We start from the raw sequence: 21,214 nt of genomic DNA, 5'->3' as shown, positions 1-21,214 counted from the left end.
GGAACGCGATATTTAACCAAAACTGCCGTTTACCTGTTTGTTTTTAAAAAAAAGAGAAAGTTGTTTGCACAACATTGTGAAGAGTGCAAGACTGCTTTACACTAAAAGAAAAAGAAAGTATCTCATTGGAAAAGGTGTACGACAGAGGTGTGTGACAGAACATTGAAGTCTCAGCCTAAAAAGTGAGTTGGAGAAAATAGTAGACTCTGCATGTGAAGAAAAAAAAAGTAATCTGCGATGGAGAACCATAGTGTCCTAGTGATGAAGAGGATCCACGTTGAGGACACTTTGATGAGTCAATTAGTGCTGAATTTGACAAACAACAGTATGGACAAATTTTGGTTGCAGTGTTTTAGATGCTTGTGTGAGAACTTGTTTGGTGCAATGCTAAGGGAGCATGAGGGTGGGTGCATGCACTAAGATTTGTTTCTCATTACTGTTGTGTGAGGTGGTGTCAAGATGCTAAGCCATTCATTAGTTTCACTGGTGTGTGTATCATTTGAGGGTTTGTAGTGGCTATGTTGTATGTGGTCACATGGTTATTAGGGGGCTATGCTGTATATGGTCGCTCATTGATTATCTTCTAGGATTGGTGATTATTTCATCAAGAGTTGTTTCACAACTGGTGTTGTGTGTGGGTTGTGTCAGATGGTTGACAACTCATTAGCTCATGTTTGTGGGGGCTATGTGGTATATGGTCACCCCTTGGTTGTGTTGTTCATACAAGTTTTGGTTTGGGTGTAGTTTTTTATTTACTAAGAGCTGTTCCACACTGGTGGTGTGTGTGAGTTGGGGTCAGGGTTGTTGAGCCACTCATTAGCTCGTGTAGGAGGTGTTTATGCTGTATATGGTCACTCCTTGGTTGTGTTGTTGGGTGTCGGTGATTATTTCGCCGAGTGTTGTTTCACGACAAATTTTGTGTGAAATGGGGTGTAGTGGCAAGGTCATGCATCAGTTCGTGTATGAGGTCAAAAGAACTGTTCCACACTGATGGTGTGTGTGAGTTGGCGTCAGGGTTGTGAGGCCACTCATTAGCTCGTGTAGGAGGTGGTTATGCTGTATATAGTCACTCCTTGGGTGTTGATGTCACATGACTAGTGTTGTGTGTGAGTGTGTCTAGATATTAGGCGACTCATTAGCTCATGTTTGTGGGGGCCATGTGGTATATGGTCACCCCTTGGGTGTGTTGTTCCCAATTGGTGTTGTGTGTGAGTTGGCGTCAGGTTGTTGAGCCACTTATTAGCTTGTGTAAAAGTTGTTTGCTGCATATGTCCAGCTTTTTGTGTGCACGTGTGGTGCTGAGGTGTGCTTCATGTGTGTGCGTGGTTTCCCGCGGTATGGATGTGTTATGCGAGCGTTTGTTCTTAGTCTATGGTGTGCGCGTTGCTTCCTGATATTTGTTGCATTAAGTTTCTTCCTTGTTATACTGGTCTGGCCAACTTGTATAATTAGTGACATAAGGATGTAGGATGAAGATAGTTATTCATTTCAGGAAGTAATGCGGAATCCTTCTTGGACTGTAGTGTGCGGGATGTGTTAAAATATTTTATTGTGTTGTCAATTTGTACTTTGGTGCATTGTTTTAATATCTTTGACCATGTGTACTAGAGTGCATTTTATTGACAACTATTGTATTGCTTTTTACAATTGTACCCATAACGAAGGGAGATATGTTATATCTTGAGTTTCCCTGCTGCTCAGCTTGTATGCATGTCATGTGGAATGTTGGGTGATTGGAATGTGAGTAGCTTATGAATGTCAGTTGAGTGAGGGCTGAGCAGCAGGACAGCTGCTCCTGATGGGGTTTCCTTTCTATCTTAACTAATTAACTTAAATAAAGTAACTTGATCAATCCAACTTGAAGTATCCATCTTCTCTTTGAGTACAACACATACCAATACCTTTATATCAACTCTCTTTCCTCTTGGTGAATGGACCAATTAGTTGAGAAGTTGATGGTAATGATAGTTCTATCTAACTATCTAAATATTTAGCTAAATAAACACAACTCTCTATAAGATTAATAAAGTTTATCTCAATTAATTTGAATTCATAAATGATCTTGCATATGGTTTCAAATGCAAAACAATGAAATTCACAAGAGGGAGAGAAAAACATCAGCAAATGAAAACAGTGCCATACTCATCAACAATTTTACTATGTACATATGGAGTGGATAGATTAGGAGACGTCAGTTTCAGCAAAAATAATGCGAAACAATATACTTATTACGGAGTGGATAGGTGAAGAGATACAAGGTTCAGCTTTGTCGGCGGAAAGAGTCCTTTAGTCCCACGGACAGTCTCATCTTTTGGCAGGCGAACAATGCACTTCGAGCTGAAAATCCTTGAACTTTTATTCTTTCTATGCAGCGCTCAGTGCCTCTGCCTGTTTGTCACGTTATCCCTTTCACTCTCCGGCCACTCATCTACCAGGCCAACTTAAGAATAATGGAGGCTCATTTGGCTCACTATGGCAAATAGAACATAGACATTAATTAATTACACAGAAATACACTTTTCACTGTTTACCACCCACCTTTGCACTATCCCATGTTAGAGTTTTCCTAGCAACCTTTAGACAAAAGCGGCATTATTCATTATTTAAAGCAAGATGCCACATGCAAAATGCGGCCTAGTCATGCATTATTTCTTGTTTCTTTTAAAATGCAATATAAATACATATTCGTTCTTTCATGCATTATTTCATGTTTCTGCACACATGCGCAAAGCAGTTTCCCACGTGTTTTATTGTGATTTAAATATTAGTTTACACCGCACACTGTTAGTTCGTGTTATGGGGGTGTTCACCCAAACAGATTTCTTTTTGCGAAAAAACCTGCTCCATCATCTGTATGCACCACTTCCCTAAAGGCGAAAGTTCAAAAAGCCTATCCCTTCCACAAAATCTTATTTTGTCACCAACTTTAGCCTCTCTCATCCCAATGAGGAGACAGCTGTCACTTTTCCTGTGATGGATGCCTTTGGATTCCCCTTCTGACATCAGAGCTCTGTTCTTGGATCTTTGTCCATTAAAACGGTAAGTTCCTTAGTAAACAAGAGTGTTTGTTATGGTCACTAAGGCAAAAACAATTTTTAAAACTGGAGAGAAATTCTGTGAACTTACCAGAAATCTCACATTGCGTAGGGAAGTATGCTCACTACGAGCCTTTCATCGGACACTTTCACCCCAACAGATTCTTTGTTCTGTTCCAGAAAGAGAAAGAGAGCGGGAGAGAGAGAGAGAGAGTTGTGTTACATCCTGCAGGAAAAGCAGGATGTAACAAGTTGATCTGTAAAGTGAAGGTGCATCTGAGTACCATTGTCACAAGCAGCACTCTAAATGGAAAAACAAAAGTGTAGGTACTCACTATTTAGAGTATCTGCTTGCTCTTGAGAAGAGGTGGTACTCTCCTATTAAATGTATTGCAGCAGTGCAGAGAAGTGCAAGTACTCTCTCTTTTTAAAATAAAAGATGGTACTCAGTACGGGACAATACCTGCCCATTTAAAGCACTGCTGACTAGTGAAGCCAGTCACACATGTAACTGGAGGAAATGCAAGTCTAAGGTAGCTTTAGTAGTGAGCTCTATCAGGGTTGCCCATGTTTTGCACCAAGTCGCTGATGACGTAAGGACCCCAAGGTAAGGCTTGACAGTAGCTGATGTCTGATGACATCTGGATAGAAGACCCACTTCAGCAGGTCCTTACTCTCCTTCAGTGCCAGCTGGTATATTCCCTTAGGGCATTGCACCCAGAATGCCTTCATGGGGATCGATGATTACAGCATAGTAATGGACAAAGCAAGTGGTACCCGACTGATGTGGAACACAGGTACACTAACAAAACACCAGACAACCCATAGTAAGGGGGGAATCAAAGTCTCAAATATGGGAGGGGGGCCTCACAAAGGCATTTTAAACAAGAGGATCAGTGGGCGCCTCTACCAGGAGTAGGGTACCAAGGACTGTGCCCCTAAATACCTGATGAGCCACTAACCTTAATTCACCTTCGAAGTAATGAATGGTCAGCATAGACCAATGAGTATTGTGTTACTACAGCCATGCCAAACAGAGCCTATCATGCGGCGACTGACCAAGTGAGACACAAAGAGACCCTTCAGTGGTCTCAACACACTGACACCATGCAGGAAACAAAAAGTCAGAGAAGATGATGACGGGCTAGATCAGCTGTCAGAACACTGCTAAGTTGTGTAACTGTGTTTGGGAGCTGTTTGTACCAAGCGCCTTGGGATCCTCACAGGTGAGTAGCGCGCTTTATAAAACCCCTGATTGATTGATTGATTGTGTCTGTGAGAGCAAAGACAGAGGTGTGAGTGAGTTGGGTGGTTATTAGTTGGCTTGAAGTACCCAGGGCATCCCTTCTCAACATGGAGAGGTGTAACGTAATGAAAGAGCTAACTCTTACGTGTTCCGGGGCTTTCTTTCCAGAGAGCTCTCTTTCGTGGTTCAGGGTGAAGAGTGCCTTTAACCTTCCTCTCCATTTTTCAATGCTAAGATATTGACTATTTTGTGTATTTATCACTTTGGTAGAATTTCCACCAGAAAGACTGTAATAGGTAGTTCAAAAAAGCACATTGAGGGCAAATTTGGAAAATTAAGAGGCAAACTAGGTGGTAGTGCTGAGTGAGCGATACGCTCGGACAGAACAATTATAATACTAGCATGAAAAAAGCACTTGTGGATCGCATTGAAGGAAGCTCAAAAAGCTGCAAGGAGATCTTCTTGATTGTTGAGGATTTCACCTCGCCCTCAGCCACTGTCACCAACATCGCTGACGCTCAACAACTCTGTGACAACTTATCTAACTTCTTCCACAGCAAAAACGCAAACATTTATAGCAACTTTGCACACCAACCCAAATCCAGAGAACTTGTTTCTAACCTACCCATCACCAACCAAGACTGTCACCTCACTGAATCGACAAATCTCACCAGAAACAACCTAGCAGCAATCATGCAGGCCATCCACCCAGGGGCCCCAACGGACTCATGCCCCCACCACATCTACAACTTGGGAACATCACCAATAAGCACCGCCCTGATCCACATCAGGACCTCCATCATGTCTGCTCCTTTCCCGGATTAATGGAAACTTGAAGAAATCAACACTCTCTTCTAGAAGCTCAGAGCCCACTTAAATCAACTGAGCAACCTTCGATCCATCTCCATGTAAGTAAGTAAGTAACTTTTATTGTTTAGGTTAATTAAAACCATTACAAAAAAATATACATTAAAACAATCTCCACAAGTGGAATTAAAAAGGAAAATGTAAAAGCAAGAAATGTTAGTTAAAAAGTAACATTACTAAAATCAATAAACGTGAGTAGCAAATTGTTCATAGCAGCTGGTCACAGCCCGAAATCTCTTCTTTAGCCGACTGCGTGGCATGGTAATTTTCGTTCTGCTAGTATCCATCTCCATGCTTCCTTATCCATCCAAAGTGATCGAAAAGGTCGTCAATAAGCAACTCAAAAACCCACCTCGAACTTCATCATCTTCTAGACACACTGAATCAGGATTCAAAAAGAACCATAGCACTTAACCAGCATTAATTGTGGCCACCAATGATATTTGAATCATTCTGGAATGAAGAGAAACAGTGGCCCTCATCCTGTTCGACCTCTCTGTGGCCTTCAACAATATCTCCCACAACACTCTCATCAGAAGCCTCCATGAGATTGCATACAAAGTTCCGCTCTCAAATAGATCTGTTCCTTCCTCAGAGGATGAACTTAAATAATCAGGCTGCCACTCTTCATATCACAGACCATGAAATTGGTCCCTCAGCCCCACCCTTTTCAACATATACATGGCACTGCTCGCCAACGTCATCCAATCACAAGACACTCCCACCATCTCCTATGCTGATGACAACAAACTCATCCTCCCCCTGACTAACAAAAACAACCACCCCCAGAACCAACTTCACCAATCGCATGACCATGGTAAAAGGCTGAATACAAACTAACAGCCCGCAGCTCAAATCCGACAAGACAGAAGTACTAGTCTTCGGCAACAATATTTACCCACAGGACTCCACCTGGTAGCCTCTGGAGCTAGGACCAACACCCACAGACAACACAAGATATTAGGGATCATCCTAGACAACAAGCTCAACATGACGGTACATGTCAATGCAGTGTGCACCTCCTGCTTCCAAATCATATGCACGCTGCAAAAAATCTTAAAATGGTTACCTCAGAATACTATGCTCACTATCATGCAATCACTCAGCAGGCAGGACTATGGCAAAACTGTCTATGCCGGAATCTCCAAATAACTCAAACACAGACACCAGACCATCCAGAACCATGCTGCAAGACTCATACTCGACCTCCCATGCCATAACCACATCACATCACACCTCAGGAAGCTTCAACGGCTCCCCACTCACAAGTGCAGCCGATTCAAGCTTCTCACGCACACATACAATGCCCTACACAACACGGGACCAGAATACCAGAGTCAATAACACTTTCACCATGCTACAAGACACCTATACTCTGCATCACTCGCACTCGCACTCGCACACATTCCCTGCATCTCCAAAAGCAAAGCTGGAGGTCTCTCATTCTCCAACATTGCACCTAAAGACATGGAATAACCTGCCTCCTCACTTCTTAAGTTCCGCAAAAAGCTGAAGACCTGGCTCGTCATCAAATAAACACCTTGGGGACCTAAAACCTACACACCTGCCCAAGCGCCTGGATACACTCTTGGGTGATTAGTGTGCTGTGCAAATCAATATAACATAACAATAAGTAAATATATGATATTACCAGAATAAAATATGTATGTCTATTACATTACCATCCAAGAATATGAATGTATATTATGTTACCGACATAAAATATGCATGTATTTTACGTTCTACATTAGACTACCCTGTTGAGTCTAGCACCCTCTGTATATGCACTTGATTATGCCATGGAAGTGGAAATAAATGTGGCCCAATGACACGTCATCGCTAACAAGATTACTAATAAACACAGATTCACACATTTATTACTAAAGAGAAAAGTTATTATTACGACAGTCAGTCTAAATAACTTATCATTAACACGTATTCTTGCCTCAAGTATTTACCACTATTTTAAGGGAGGGTAGGAAAAGTTTAAACCTCTAAAGACTCCATCTCTTGTGAATCACAGCCACTCAGAAATTGCCATAAATAGCACATTACACTCTGTGCAGCTGCTTGTAATCTATACATGTTTCCATATAGCGCAACCGAACTGTGTGAAATTATTATTGACATCGCTAAGAAGGCTATTAATTGGCTGATGCTGAGCTTTAAAAAACACCGCATGGTACATTTTTAAATGCCATGCCTATATAACATAGGCGCAAGGAGCCAGCGCTGTGCTCCCTGGCACCAGCAAACCCCCTTCTCTGCGAGCCTTCCTCAGACTGGGAAGTTAGGATCCATGTTTCCTGGCGTCCTTTCTTGCTCGGCCCCTGAAACTCTCGTGAATGGGGGGCCAGGGCACATGTGGCGTCTTGCCCCGCCCAGAGACCACTGCCAGGCAGCAGCCACGCTCAGGTTATTGTCTCTTAATAGTCCAATTGGATAATTGGCATCTTTCGCTCCCTGCGCTGCACATTTCCCATCCAGCCTTGAATTGAGGGCGCCTGAAGAGGGCTTCTGCCCGGCAAGGTGATGAGAAGGACTCAGGCCAGCTCTCCGCACAAGGCCACGGCGCTGAATGGCCGCATTGAGGCCTGATCAATGCCCTTATTGGATTACGGCTGTTGCTCTGCTCGGGGATATTGTGGCGCTGACAATGAAATAAGAAGAAGGGGAAGACGTGCTCTCCTCCAGAGGGCTGCGCGCCGAGGACCTGCTCGGGCTGTCTCCTGCTGTTTCAACGCCTCTCTCTCTCTCTCTCTCTCGTCTTCCTTTTTTGTGTCGCTTCTTTCTTCTCAGCTCATTCCTTGTCTTTTTATTGCTTGCCCTTCTCCCTAGCCTACCTCTCAACTCTTCTCTTACTCTCACTCTCTCCTCCTTACTTCTCTCTCTATTTTGCTACTTTTGTCAAAATACGTTTCCACTCTACTTCATATCCTGGTTTCTTTGTCTTTCCATTCTTCCTTCGTCACTTTCCTTTTTTCCTGCCGTCTCATTCCTCCTTTCAATAATTTTTTCATTTTCCTTCCTTTTCATATTTTATTTTCTTTCTTCTTTTCTGTCATTCTTTTGTTCTCCTTGTTTGCCTCTCTTGTTAGTTGATGTATGTCATTATCTCTCCTACTTTTTCTATCGTTGACCTTATTCTCCTACCACCCCCTCTCCCCCCTCCTCTCCCTTCTCCGTGCCCTCTCCCCATTCCATCTGGCTCTCTGTTCACTCACCCCAATCCTTCCCCAACCAACAGCCTTTCCAGGGAGGTTATTTTTTTTCTGTCGAAGACTGTGTTACTCGACATCAAGCTGCCTGTCCCGAAAGGAACGCGGTGCCTTGGAAGACCTCACTGTTCCGACCCAGCAGCTTAGATGTCAATGGTTTAAGGCGAAGTCCGGAGAAAAGACGTTAAGCTGGAAACGTGAAAACCTCAGTACTGTTCCTGGACTGCACGGTAAAGTCGCACCTGCGAGGGTGTGTTGCGGGGTTTTTGGGGGGGCGAGGTCCCTTTCCCAAAGTTCAGACTGGGACCAGACCCTCCAGACTTCAGAGACAAACTTTAGCAGCGGGGTGCAAGCGGCGTTAAAGGGGCCCCGCGCCACTGGAAGAAATTGTAATGTCCCACCCTACGCCCGGGCCCTCGCCGTCCTGATTGTGCGCCCTTCCGCCCAGCCAGGGCCAATCACTTCCGAGTGCTCCTCGCTTGATTGGTGGGGGGCCAGCCGCGACACAGGCGTCCATTTGCGGGGTGATCCGCCATGCAAACAATTTAGTGTATTCATGAGGGGACCTAAATATGGAAGCGGTGAAATTACCCCTAATCAGTTGAGAGGGGAGCGGAGGCCGGCCCCGCTTGCGCCTGACTGCCAGGCCTGCTGATAATAGGGCGCTAAGTGGCCGGGCTGGAGTTACACTGCTAACTACCTGGACGCTCACAGGTGCTGGACACAGGAGGGTGAGAGTAGAGCCCTGCCCCGGCGCAAACCTTCTTCACACACAGCGAATCTCAAAAGGAGTGCTCTCCGGGCCGGCTGCGCCTCAAAACTAGCCTGGACACACACACACCCTCAGCTCGAGCGCGCCCTCGCCTCCCACCCTCCCTCCAGCATTTCATGTTTCAGAAACCAGAGAAGATGGACGTGAGGGGCGCCCCGGACACCGCGAGCAGCCGGCTGCCCCGGAACGGCCCCCCGAAAGACGGCGGGGACTGCAAGGAGATCGAGGGGTCCCTGTCGCATCCGTTCGCCAAGGAGCAGCAGCAGCAAGGGGCTTTCCCCGCCTCCGGCCCCTCGGAAGACTGCGGGAAAAGTAAAGCTGGCGACCCGGACTACTGTCGGAGGATTCTTGTCAGAGGTGGGTCGCGTCTTTCTTTCATGCTGTCCTCTCTTGGGTTATCCGTCTCTGTGCTCACAGGTTCCTTTCCTTCAGCAAGCACGCTGCTCCCCCTTTGCCACCACATTTAGACCGCCATATTTTGGATAGAATTGTTTCTCCCTCTAGACAGAATCTGGGAGCTACTATCCATTCACACTGGGTGTGATACCCTCAGCGTGCCGATGACATCTATAACTTTGGGAGACTTCGTTAGGTTTACCTCTGGTTTCCCTATGGCGCGTAAAAATGTGCCACATTAAACACACTTTTAAATCGTTCCAAATACAAGAGGTGATGCGGGCGCCCAGAGTGACTGTTGGAGGGATTGCTATTTAAAAACGGTAGTTTTTAAAGTTTATTTCCAGGGAATGTGCTGGAAAGGCTCCAGTGTGGCATTTATAGGCTGCTAATGTATTTCCAGTATCTAAAGTCCGAAAGAACAGGGTGGACATATATTCCATTACACAAGGTGCTGTATGGGGTTGTTACCTAAATAGTGCAACATGTGCTGCTAAAAATAGATCCTTTGGCTTACACTTTTTCGTGTCTTTTAAGGTGCAAGTTAAATTGCACGAGAATGTTAGGGCTACTTTGTTCTAGGCACTGCCTTTGACGTCGACATTATAAAAATCTTAATTTAAAAAATGCACTTCGAGGAACTAATTTTACTTCTGTGACTTCACTTCTGAAACTCGCCGTTAATACCTGGCAGACGGAAACAATAGACATTATAACACGTCCTAGCCCTGCGGAAGAGGCATGCGTGCGAAAAAAAGCACACATGATTGTGATTATGATGATTATTATTATTATTATTATTATGCTGATTATTATATGATTGTTAATATTATCGGGATGATTATCATTATTAATATTATTTTATTAGTAAGAGTGTTGTTATTAATATTATTATTATTATTATTAGCATTATTATTATTATCCATAATCATAATACTAATAATAGTATATAGAGGGGGTAGATGTTATGTAGTTTCTCTTTTTTTTCAGTAAGGGTTAGAGAAACGTAGTACAGTACTTTTTTCCACAAGTACAAACAGAATCCCGGCGTCGCCGCGGGGAGACTGTGTGCCAGGCTGCACACATAAAACCTCCATTATTTAAGTGCAGTGCGAGGGAGACCATTTTAATCAGTAATCCCCTGCTGACCGTTTGACCCGGGGAGAGTTCAGATTAAAAATAATGTGCCCGTCTGAACCTTACTGTAGATTGGCGAGGGTGGGGGGCTGGGGGGCTGAGCCGGGGGTGGGGGTGCAAGTACTTCAAAATGCAGGTGGAAAGAAGGGCGTTCAATTCAGCATCCTGCTTAGTTCGGTTGAAATGCACTTTGCAGCAGGTCATTCCCCTTTCATTGTCCTGACATTAGCGGAGCTGCCGAGCCAGTAGTCTTTCCTCGGCTTCTATTGCGCGGCGCAGGTTGTCCCCGCCAAGAGTCGGTGTTTGGGCGACAGTATTTAGGCGTCGTCAGGCTCATGGTTCTCGGACCTCCAGTGTTGCAACAAAATACTCCGGGCCGTTCCTGTTGAGGGTTATTGCGTTCGTTGAATTGTTCGACTGTTAATGAGTGTTACTTGGAGTTGTGTAGATGATGTGTTTTTGTTTTGCGGATTTGGTTTGAGTATGTTTGCGGGTGCTGTGCTTCTTAGTTGATTGGTCTGTTCTCTGCGACTGATGCAGTGATTGATTTGCGGATCTCCAGCAATCTGCACTTTGTTCTGCGGCGCAGTTGTAACTGCCTTGCGTATGTTTGATTGTTGACTTGTGCGTGTTGCTGCATAAAGTGCAGATTGTTTCCGTATGTTGTTTAGCTTTGAATCAGCATGCTTCTTGGTTTGTGTCGTTCTTTTGTGTTGGTTTTTGTTTTGGATACGGATGCATGCATTAATTTGGAGACTTTCTCGACCCACCAATGTACTCATGACGGCCATTTATGCTGGTATGTGTTTGTTTGATTGTTTGATTGTTTATTTGTTTGATTGCTTGTTTGAGTTACTCGCTGTCAAGTACATGGAGTGTTTTGATTCTTCTGGTTTGTTCGTTGGCTTTGCGAATATCAGTGGCCTGCTATTTCCCTAAAACTGCTGCTGTTATTGATTTGAGACCTAGCATAATCAGCACAAACTAGTCAATGCGATTATTTTGACTGGTTTGTTGGCTTCTGTCGTTCTTTAATTTATAAATTGAGTGTGTGTGTGTGTGCGTTCTTTTACTGTAACAATGTTTTGTGCATGTGTATTAGTTTGTGTGGCGTGTTTTATTGTTTCTTTCGTACGAGTGCAATTATGCATTTGTGGAACTCCCACGAGTCTCCCAAAGTACCTACACTGACTGATCTCTTTCCCTAATGTATGTGAGTAACTTTGTAAAGTTGCTTATTGTTAGTTTTTGTAGATAGTATGTTTGTTTCCTTTTGTTTGAGTTGTTGTGTGCTGTAGTTTGTGTTACTGTTTTATGTTTGTTTTTTAAGTTTGCATCTTGTTTTTTTGTTGGCTGGTTTATTTTTGAGATTTTGTTTGTGGCATACCTATTTCTTCTATCGGTTGATTTCTTCGAGTATTTGTCTCTTATGTAAATGTTTGGGTGTTTGCTCGCATATTTAATTTGTTCTATTTCTTTCTGGCAAATGTGTGGGGCGTGTCTGTTGTATTTTGTGTTTATCGTTTTGAGGGTGTATGTGTCTTTGTTGGTTTGTTTAATTTAATGAGGGTTCTCATTTGTTTTATTAGTACTTTGTTGTGAGTGTGTTAGTTCATTTCTTCATTTCCATTGTCCTTTCTTTCATCTTACACTCTAAGTATAAGACGTGTTCCTGGAGATTCAGACGATCTTCCATCACTTTAGTCGCCGGGCGCTTCCAGGCATACAGTGTTCTTGGAGTGAAACTAACTTTCAAACAGTACTCATAGATTTCCTGGCGGTGAGTTGAAGACCCGGTCCTTTATAGTTGGTTCCTGTAAGAAGACATTGCCGATTACATTGTTGCTGCTTCCGGGAAACAATATAACACCCCCCCATGCAATAATACATGAGATGTGCCAAGGGTCACAATTTAGTAAAATAGCACATGGTAAATAAAGTTCTGCTCAGGCGTCAATGTGCATGACACACCTATGTTTGATGGAGACGATAAAGTGCACACCAGCCCCCTGCTTAATCGAGTAATAGAGTCGGACAAATCCCGCTGTTTAATGCTAATAAAGTGCGCACAGAGAGCCCGGCAGAAAGCGACCTTTAATTGGAATAAAGAGCACGGGCGAGCCTTGTTCACTGATAAGGAGTTGTGCGATGAGTACCTGTTTAATAACACACCGGAGAGTAACGGGGCCGAAGGGACTGATGCGCACGGTCACTGCGGAAGAAGTGCCTGATAAACGTACATGTGAAGCTAAGGTCGTGCATGGTCACTGATGCTAAAATGCGTGACACACACACGTGAAGCGCGTGGTACACACATGCCAAAGATGATGGCATGCCTGATGCACATGTTCAATGGCGATGAAGTGACTGACTAACATAAGTGTAACGGTAATGTGTGTCTGATATGCGCATGGTCAGTGATGATAAAATGCCTACTACGCCGAGATGAAACGCATGGTACACACTCGCAAGAATGATGAAATGCTGATACACTTGCGTTTAATGGTGATGGGGTGGTGCCTGCTATGCACACGCACACTCGTGTTTATTAGTGACGAAATCTCTTATGTACACACCATGGTGAAGAAGTGCATGATATACACATGTATTGGCAATGAAAAACATGATACATCATGCCTGTTACATGACTATTAAGCGCTCGATAGACATGTTACATTGTAGTGTAGCGCTTCAAGCACACTTCTTTAATTGTTCTGAAGCGCCTGTTGGGAAGGGCCGGATGCACACAAGCTCGTACCGATGTGTGCACGCGTGCGGTCTTAATGAACGGCGTAATACACATTTGTTTAATTGCAATGAAGTGCCCGATGCACACACATTTAATTGTGACGAAGTGATACACACGTGTTGAATGATACTCAAGTGGCGGTCTCATTCGTTTAATGGTGATGAAGTGTCTGTTGAACACGTGTGCTATGGTGATGGGGTGCCTTCTGCACACCTGTATTAATGGTGATGCGAAGCACCCATTTTATGAGGCATACGTGGTAGTGTAAAGGTAATGTTACACTCGTGCACAACGGCGAAGACAGCCTGCTCTGTCATGCTAAAGTGCCTCGCGCTCGCATGTTTGTAAGGCCTGGAGTGCGGATTCACGCCAGAGTCATGGCTGTACATGCCATGTTAAATCATGCACAGTCATGTGACGGGCACTCACATTAAAGTGCCGCCAAACGGCCGACACTTCGGGACATGTCCGAGCCCTGTAGGTGATCGCAAAACTTCTCGGTTAAGACCTGTTTGCTGACGAATTGTCCACTAACTACGGGTTCAATTCTAATACGGGGCACGGGCCTGTCATATTTACTGAAACTGTAGTGCCCGGTGCTCAACTGTTTGATAAAAAACGAGTTTGCTTCACGTGGTTTCGGGAAATGAAACAACACCATTACACAGCTTTCTGCCGGGTGGAGAGTGCCCAGTGCCCGCCTGTTTATCGATAAGCAGAGCCCCACACATAGATGTTGTATGTGCATTAAGCACCCGAGCGAAGGACCTTTATTGATTATGAAGAGCCCGAAACACATCTTTAATGGTAATAAAGGGCATACCAGAGACCACTTTAATCACAAAATATTGTCCCTAAACCCCAACCGTGCCATGCCATAAAGGCCAGTTTAATCATCAGACAGTGCCCTTTAAACCGTATTTATAGATATTAAAGTGACTGCTAAACCTGCCTTTAGAGATGACACTACGCCAGATTAACACCCGTCTATGGCGGTGAAGTGCCTTACAAACGCGGCTTCGAAGATAATAAAGTGCACGAAAATCCCTGCTTGAGAATGAAGGGTGTACTATTGTTAATCTGAATAATTAAATGATAACTATGTGTGTGACGTTCAGTGGTGAAAGCGCAACATGGACATGGCGGTCCTATTTCCAGTCCTAAAACAGTGTAAGTGCCTCAGTGAACAGTCATTAATAGGACTCCCGTAGCGTGAAAGGCCCTTGCCTTATCCTTATAACAAACACAACTTCAAAAACGTGTTCAGTCTTCAAATAGCGCCTGGTTAGCGCTATAAATCGAAATAGTGTTAAATACAGAGAGCTGCAGCTCTCTTACCACAGGTGTGTGCGTGAAGAATATTTTGCACTAAAATAATGCACTATCTATTTGTATTTAGTAACTTAATGGTGCATCGAAACTCACATTTCTAGAGACATATGTTGCACAGCAGTGAGCACCATTGACAGTAGAGTTGTGTTAATAATAAAGCCCTTTACACGATAAAAGCGTTTCCGAGAGATCCCCGTATCATATGTATTTGCACTGCTGGGCTTTGCTCGACAGAGCCCCATGCAATAACAGTGTACGCGGGACTGCATTTCATTTAATAAAGTTTCGTAGACCACTGTACAATATTGTTGGGTCTGACTGAACTCTCTTTGCTCATGTTTTTTATGGTAGAGGCATGTAGTGACTATAGTGCTGGGCCTGACTGAACCACGTGAGGTCATATTTTGCATGGTAAAGCCATGTATCACACTACTACTGTACCCGACTGAACCCGCTGTGATCATATATATTACACGACATAGCCATGTGGCACTATACTGTGTCCGACTGAACCCGCTGTGGTCATATTTTGTACACTGTATGGTCATGATTTGCGTGGTAATACATTGTAGCACAATACTGCGTCCGACTGAACCTGTGTGTTGTATTTTGCCCGACAGAGCCATGTAACTCACACTGTGTCTGGTGGAATCCTGAGTGCTGTATGATAATACTGTGCTTGGTGGCGTCAGGCATGGAAACAGTTTACTGGACTGGACCACGTCTACCAATATCTTTACAAGGCAGACCCTGATTCGAATTGCTTCGCCTGATTGAACCTTGTATTTCCATTTTGCATGGACAGAGCCTTGTGTAATAACATTGTGCCTGGGAGTCCTGTATGATAGCACTGTGCCTCACTGCCCGGTGGAGTCCTGTGTGATACTATTGTGCCTGGTGAAGTCCTGTATGATGACAACGCTGATCCGTACCCAGTGGGAACCGGTGTGATAATACTGTGCCTCAGTGCCCAATGGGGTCCTGCATGATAACTCTGCCTCAGTGCCCGGTGGCGTCCTGCGTGATAATACTGTGTCTGGTGGAGTCCTGTAAGATAACACTGTGCTTCGGTGCCTGGTGTAGTCCTTTGTGATAATACTGTGCCTCAGGCCCTAGTGGAGTCCTGTATTATAACACTGTGCCTCAGTGCGAAGAGAATTCCTTTATGATAAAACTGTGCCTGGTGGAGTCCTATATGGTAACACTGTGTCTAAGTGCCTGGTGGAGTCTTGTGTGATAATACTGTGCCTCAGTACAAGTAGAGTCCTGTGTGATAATACCGTGCCTGACAGGGGAATGGATGGTGGTAGATTGGATGTGGTGCCCGGTGGAGCTCTGCGGGATAACATTCTGCATGGTAGAGCCCAGTTTCTGTTCAGGTTGTGTATTTGGTGCCCTGTATAATACACTGTGCACCACAGACTCATGATGTATACCCCTGTGCAGGAAAAGCCCTAAAGGTACACTAATATCGCACACGATGTAGCCCTTTAAGACAGCATTGTGCCTGACAGAACCCTCAGTATCAATATTGCCCTGAGTATATGGTGATATGGCAGATGGTAAAGCCATGTGTAGGATAACATTGTCGCCGATTGATCCCTGCGTGAAGCTGTTGTGCAAGAAAGGGTAGATCCTATAATGATAGTGTGAACTGTCGAGCCCTGCTGTGATATTATGCACAATAGTGCCCTGCATGCGATAATAGCATGACTGGTAAAGGCATGTGTGATAATATTGAGTGCTGGAAATCCCTCGGGTAATAATGTATATTTATCACACATCACACGCTTAATATAGGCGCTAGTATTACCCAACTCCATTGCAGATCCCTGCATGTTAACGCTGTCCATGACAGAGTGCTAGGTGATCTTATTACACACAAGAAAGCGCTACCTAAAAAAAAGAATTTCCAAGAAATACAGCCATGCATGTTTATTTGTTTTGATGTATGGGGTTTTAAAACTGCCAATCGTTCAATATTGATGCTTCTGAGCACTCTAGGGCACTGTCAGGAGTTAGAATGTAAAAGACACTAGTGAATAGACCATGGACCCATGGGCAAAGTCGGCAGTTGCCCAGGGACCCCACCTTCCAAAAAGCCCTAGGTAAAGAGACCTTATAATTTGTTTTTATTTTTGTCTTTTTCTGTATCTCAGTCTTTCAGATATGATTCAATTATGTCTGGGATCATGAATTAACAGAAAATAAATAATAAAATTCAAAGTTGTTCCAAACAGGGGCCCCTGAAGCATTTCTTGGCCGAGGCCTCTAAAATCATTAAGACATCACCGATTGCATGGGGATGAAATGCTGGTGAATGCTATAAAGCAACCCTGTGCCCAACACACCCCTACAGTGAAGCAATGAAGTAGAACGAGGACGCCAAACGTGTTTTTTAGAGTTAAACATTCTCAGGAAGTAATTAGTTTTCAAAAGACAAATAAGCTAAATTGCCTGCTATTGACGCACTTCACAATAATTACATCATGTACATTGAATATCAATACAAGGCTTAGCATAAAATGTCCATACAAAATTTTGTAAAATCATAGTTAACCACCCGCAGGCCCTCAAGCACTATCCCCATGAAAATTTGAGCTGGACCCCTAGATTGCCCCTCAGGGCCCTGTCTTAGTACTTTGGCAAGGCAAACTCCGCAGCTCCTCCCATACCAACCAGTAAGTGGGACCCCTTCTGGCTCCCTTTGGAAGATAAACCTTTTAAAGTGAGCCATATCTTGGTCCCCTGGTGCAAGTCTTTTCTTCCAAATCACCACTAGCAAACTATTAAAGTAGCAGCAACGGAGAGCCAAGGACTAGTTGCTGTAGGGTCAAAACGTCAACACTTCTGCACACCACTGCCCCGCCTTGGGGAAATATTTAGAGCCAAATCTGGAATTAGCCTTGTCCTATAGGGTAAGATGCTTAGGTGTCTACCTAGCCTGTGAACAACTATGACTTTCCCCCCGTAAATGTGACAGTAGTGCAGAAAAAAAACACAGGGACCATGCACAATAGAAATCATACTCCTGCAAGTAAACCTAGCAAAACAAGAAAACATAGCAAAAAGAGATGTGTGGGTGGGTAAAACAAAGATGCCGTTCTTCAGCCGAGGACGCAAGCAGTCAAGCTGCAGGGATTGTTGAGGCGGCAGCAGTTCATCGTAGACCATAGACTTTGACCCTGACCCAGCCCTCCTGGCTTAAATACTGGTTGCATCAGGATCTGCTGCTGCTCCTGGTCGGCCAATTTGCTCGCCCGCAGTCCATCAAACTGGGGTGGGTGTCCACCGGCTTTGTAGCCCCCCTTACCACCCCTCCAAGTTCCTGTTGAAGGGTTGACATTTTATTTCCATGGCAAGAACTACCATTGGGCGCCACCTCCCTCTAGGCCTAGCACAAATGCTGGGGGATCCAACATGGAGCCCCTTTGCTCATGGGAGATCGGCCAACCGAGGTTGAAGGGTGGAAGACATGTGGGTGACTACCAAAAACCAACTCCGTGCCCAACCCAACCAGACACCTGCAACAAACCAATGAAGCAGCCTGAGACCACCAGGCTTAGTTTTTACCATTAAAAATGCTCAAGCCGTATTTATTTTTAAAAAGACACGCCAAGATGCCCGAGGGTATTTGCTGCGCTTTAGAAATATCAAAAATAAATAAATAAAGAAACATTTCTTGATATTGACACACTCCCTCATATTTATATCATATATTTTGAACATCAATATCAATACAAGGCTAAACATAATATGTCCACCCTGAAGTTTCCTGAAAGTATGGTTAACCATCCGGCTGGCCCTTCAAGCAATATCCCCATGAAAATTTGACCTGCTCCCTCAGATTCCCCTAGTGGCCATAGTACTCTGCTGCTACCCCATACCAGGGGAGCCACCTTGGACCAACTAGCAAGTTGTGCCTTAAACAATGCCAGAGGAACGCAAAATAGGGTCCCCTATAGCTCCATTTAGAAGATGGGTCTAAGCAACTGGCCTATATCTTAGTCCCCTGGTGCAAGTTCAATCTTCCGAATTCCACAGGCACTGTTAAAGAGCACCTGTGGAGAGTTGGGGGTAGTCGCTATAGTAACGAAACCCCAACCCTCCTGCACATTGCTGCGCCACTAGCACTGCTGGGAAAATAACTAGAGCTGAATCTGAAATTCGCTTGGCCTTTTTGTTGGGTCAGATGTCAAGGTGTCTACCACCCCTGTGACCAACCATGAAGTTGTACACCTACCCCCCCCAGTCAGCGATGGTTAACTGGTCATTGGTGCCACCCACTCACCAGTCCAGCCTCATCTATTGAGCTGGGGAGAGCTGTTTTGTAGCAACAGCAAGAAGAATATTATTAAACAACTCGTAGCCATCTGCAGACAAGTGAACTCCATTCAAATGAAGGCTTCGCTCGCCCCTTAAAGGCATGAACTGCCTTTGTGGCCCAACTCACCCGCCCACTGGCCTATGCCTTAATGCCCGGGGGCTTCAACATGGAGCCCCCTTCCTTCATAATGATTTGAAGGCTAGAATCACGGAGGCAAAAGAGCTAAACACGGGCTAATATTAATATATTGCCTTTGATAAAGCTCTCTTTGATCATACTTACATGATAATATTGTGCATTTAATTATATTGTGCAAGGCAGGGCCCTGCATAAGATAAATCTGTCCATGAAATAATCAAGCATGCTAAATATGTACCTGATAGAGCCCTCTGAGATAATGTAGTCTATGAAGATCGCTATTTAATACTATGCAGACGTTAATATTGCATAACAACGTCCCGTCTGTGATAGTATTTTGCACGACAGGGGTCTAACTTGCACTCATTCCACCCACGAAAAAAATCAGTATACCACATATGTGCACAGCAGAGTCCTATATGACAATATTGTACATGACAGAGCTCTTTATGACAATACCTTCATAACAATAGTGTTCATGACAGTGTCCTATCTGCACAGCCTCGAGCCCCATATGCGATAATAAATTATCCCGCATGATAAACCTGTATCTGATACAGTCCTATGAAAGAATCCTATATGCTATATGTGTCTATGGAAGAGTCCAGTATGGCAATATTGTATATGATAATAACTATATGATAATAGTGGTAAGGACAGTGTCCTGTATGTAATAGTATTGGGCAAGATAGAGCCCTGCATGCATGCTTTAATTCCGTTTATGAAATAATCATGCGTGATGAACCTGCGTCTGATAGAGCCATATATGTATTCAATGATAGACCTGTGTATAAGAATACCTATATAAGAACAGTTTTGCATCACAGGGTGTTCAATCGGTGACAATATTGTGCAAGTCATGCCCTCCAAATGGACTGTTACATATAGCTTCCTATATAATAACACCGTGAAAACTTTAACCTCGCGTGGAAACGACGTGAAAGGAACAACTCTGTTGAAAGGTACAAATGGATAAGGCTGAGCCCTGTATGTACTATTGTGCACAATTGAGCCCTGTTTATAATGTGTGATATAATAAACACTTCTATTTGTAGAGTGCACTGACGCTAAACTAAACTTCTCGGCGCTGGCTTGGACGCATCACGCACTGAGCAGGAAGCGGTTGCACGCAGGGCTCTGCCACGCGCAGTGTGCGCACGAGGGCTCTTTCTACGTCACCTTCACACTGCGCGCGGCAGAGCCTTGCGTGGAACCGCTTCCTGCTCAGTGCGTGATGCGTCCAAGCGCGAGGTCAAGTGGGGTCATCGGGCCAGAGCAGCTGCGACAGCGTGAGGTGTGACAGAGCCCGGTTTTATAATATTGTGTCCGACAGAGCAGTTTTAGAATCCTAGTGTTCATGTGTACGTCTGAGGTCTTAGGTACAGAGAGAAATGTTTTATGATTTTATTCCGCATAGTAAAGCTCTTCTATTTAAGTGCTTGGCAGAGATTCTTTTCTGATTATCCTCTGCATTATAGTGCTCTGCTTTATAATAATATGCGCAGAAGTGCACTGTTTCTCGATTTTTTTCTACTCTTATGTTTGATATAGCTATTTTTAATCTATTGTGCGTGGTACATTTATATTTTATAATTGTGTGCACGGCAGATCTCGGTATGATAACATTGTGCGTGGTAGAACTGTGTTTCATGATAATATTATGCTAATATGCTCTGTTACATGATAACAAAGTGCTTGACAGAACTTTTTTTTTTATTTTTTTTTTATAAAAGTGTAAATTACAGGACTCCGGTGTAAACGTTTGATATATAATATTGTCTGGACGGAGCTGGGTCACTCTTGTATATTATTTTCCAGAAGTGTGTGTTTTTAATATTGTGCTTGACAAAACTCTTTCGTGATTATAGTGTGCCTGAATAGAGTTCAGTTGCATAATAGTGTGCTCGTTAGAGTTCTGCTTTATAATAAGAATGTAATTTACAGAGCCCTGTTTTTTTTAGGACTAGCTTAGTAGTTTTCTTTCTTCTTTAGAACCC

At 44.0% G+C, this 21,214-nt stretch overlaps 1 protein-coding gene across 1 annotated transcript in view; it reads left to right on the top strand.

Moving 5' to 3' along the window:
- The first annotated feature begins 9,254 nt into the window (after positions 1-9,254).
- Positions 9,255-21,214, top strand: part of VAX1 (ventral anterior homeobox 1) — a 141,234-nt gene continuing 129,274 nt past the window's right edge. The window contains exon 1 of the mRNA XM_086920292.1: positions 9,255-9,495. Coding sequence (XP_086776418.1) covers positions 9,255-9,495 — 241 coding nt within the window. The remainder of the gene's footprint in view (positions 9,496-21,214) is intronic.

This window comes from Lissotriton vulgaris, chromosome 5 (genome assembly GCF_964263255.1).
Source record: "Lissotriton vulgaris chromosome 5, aLisVul1.2, whole genome shotgun sequence".
Taxonomy (NCBI): Eukaryota; Metazoa; Chordata; class Amphibia; order Caudata; family Salamandridae; genus Lissotriton; species Lissotriton vulgaris.
This window is presented reverse-complemented; position numbering and strand designations above follow the sequence as displayed.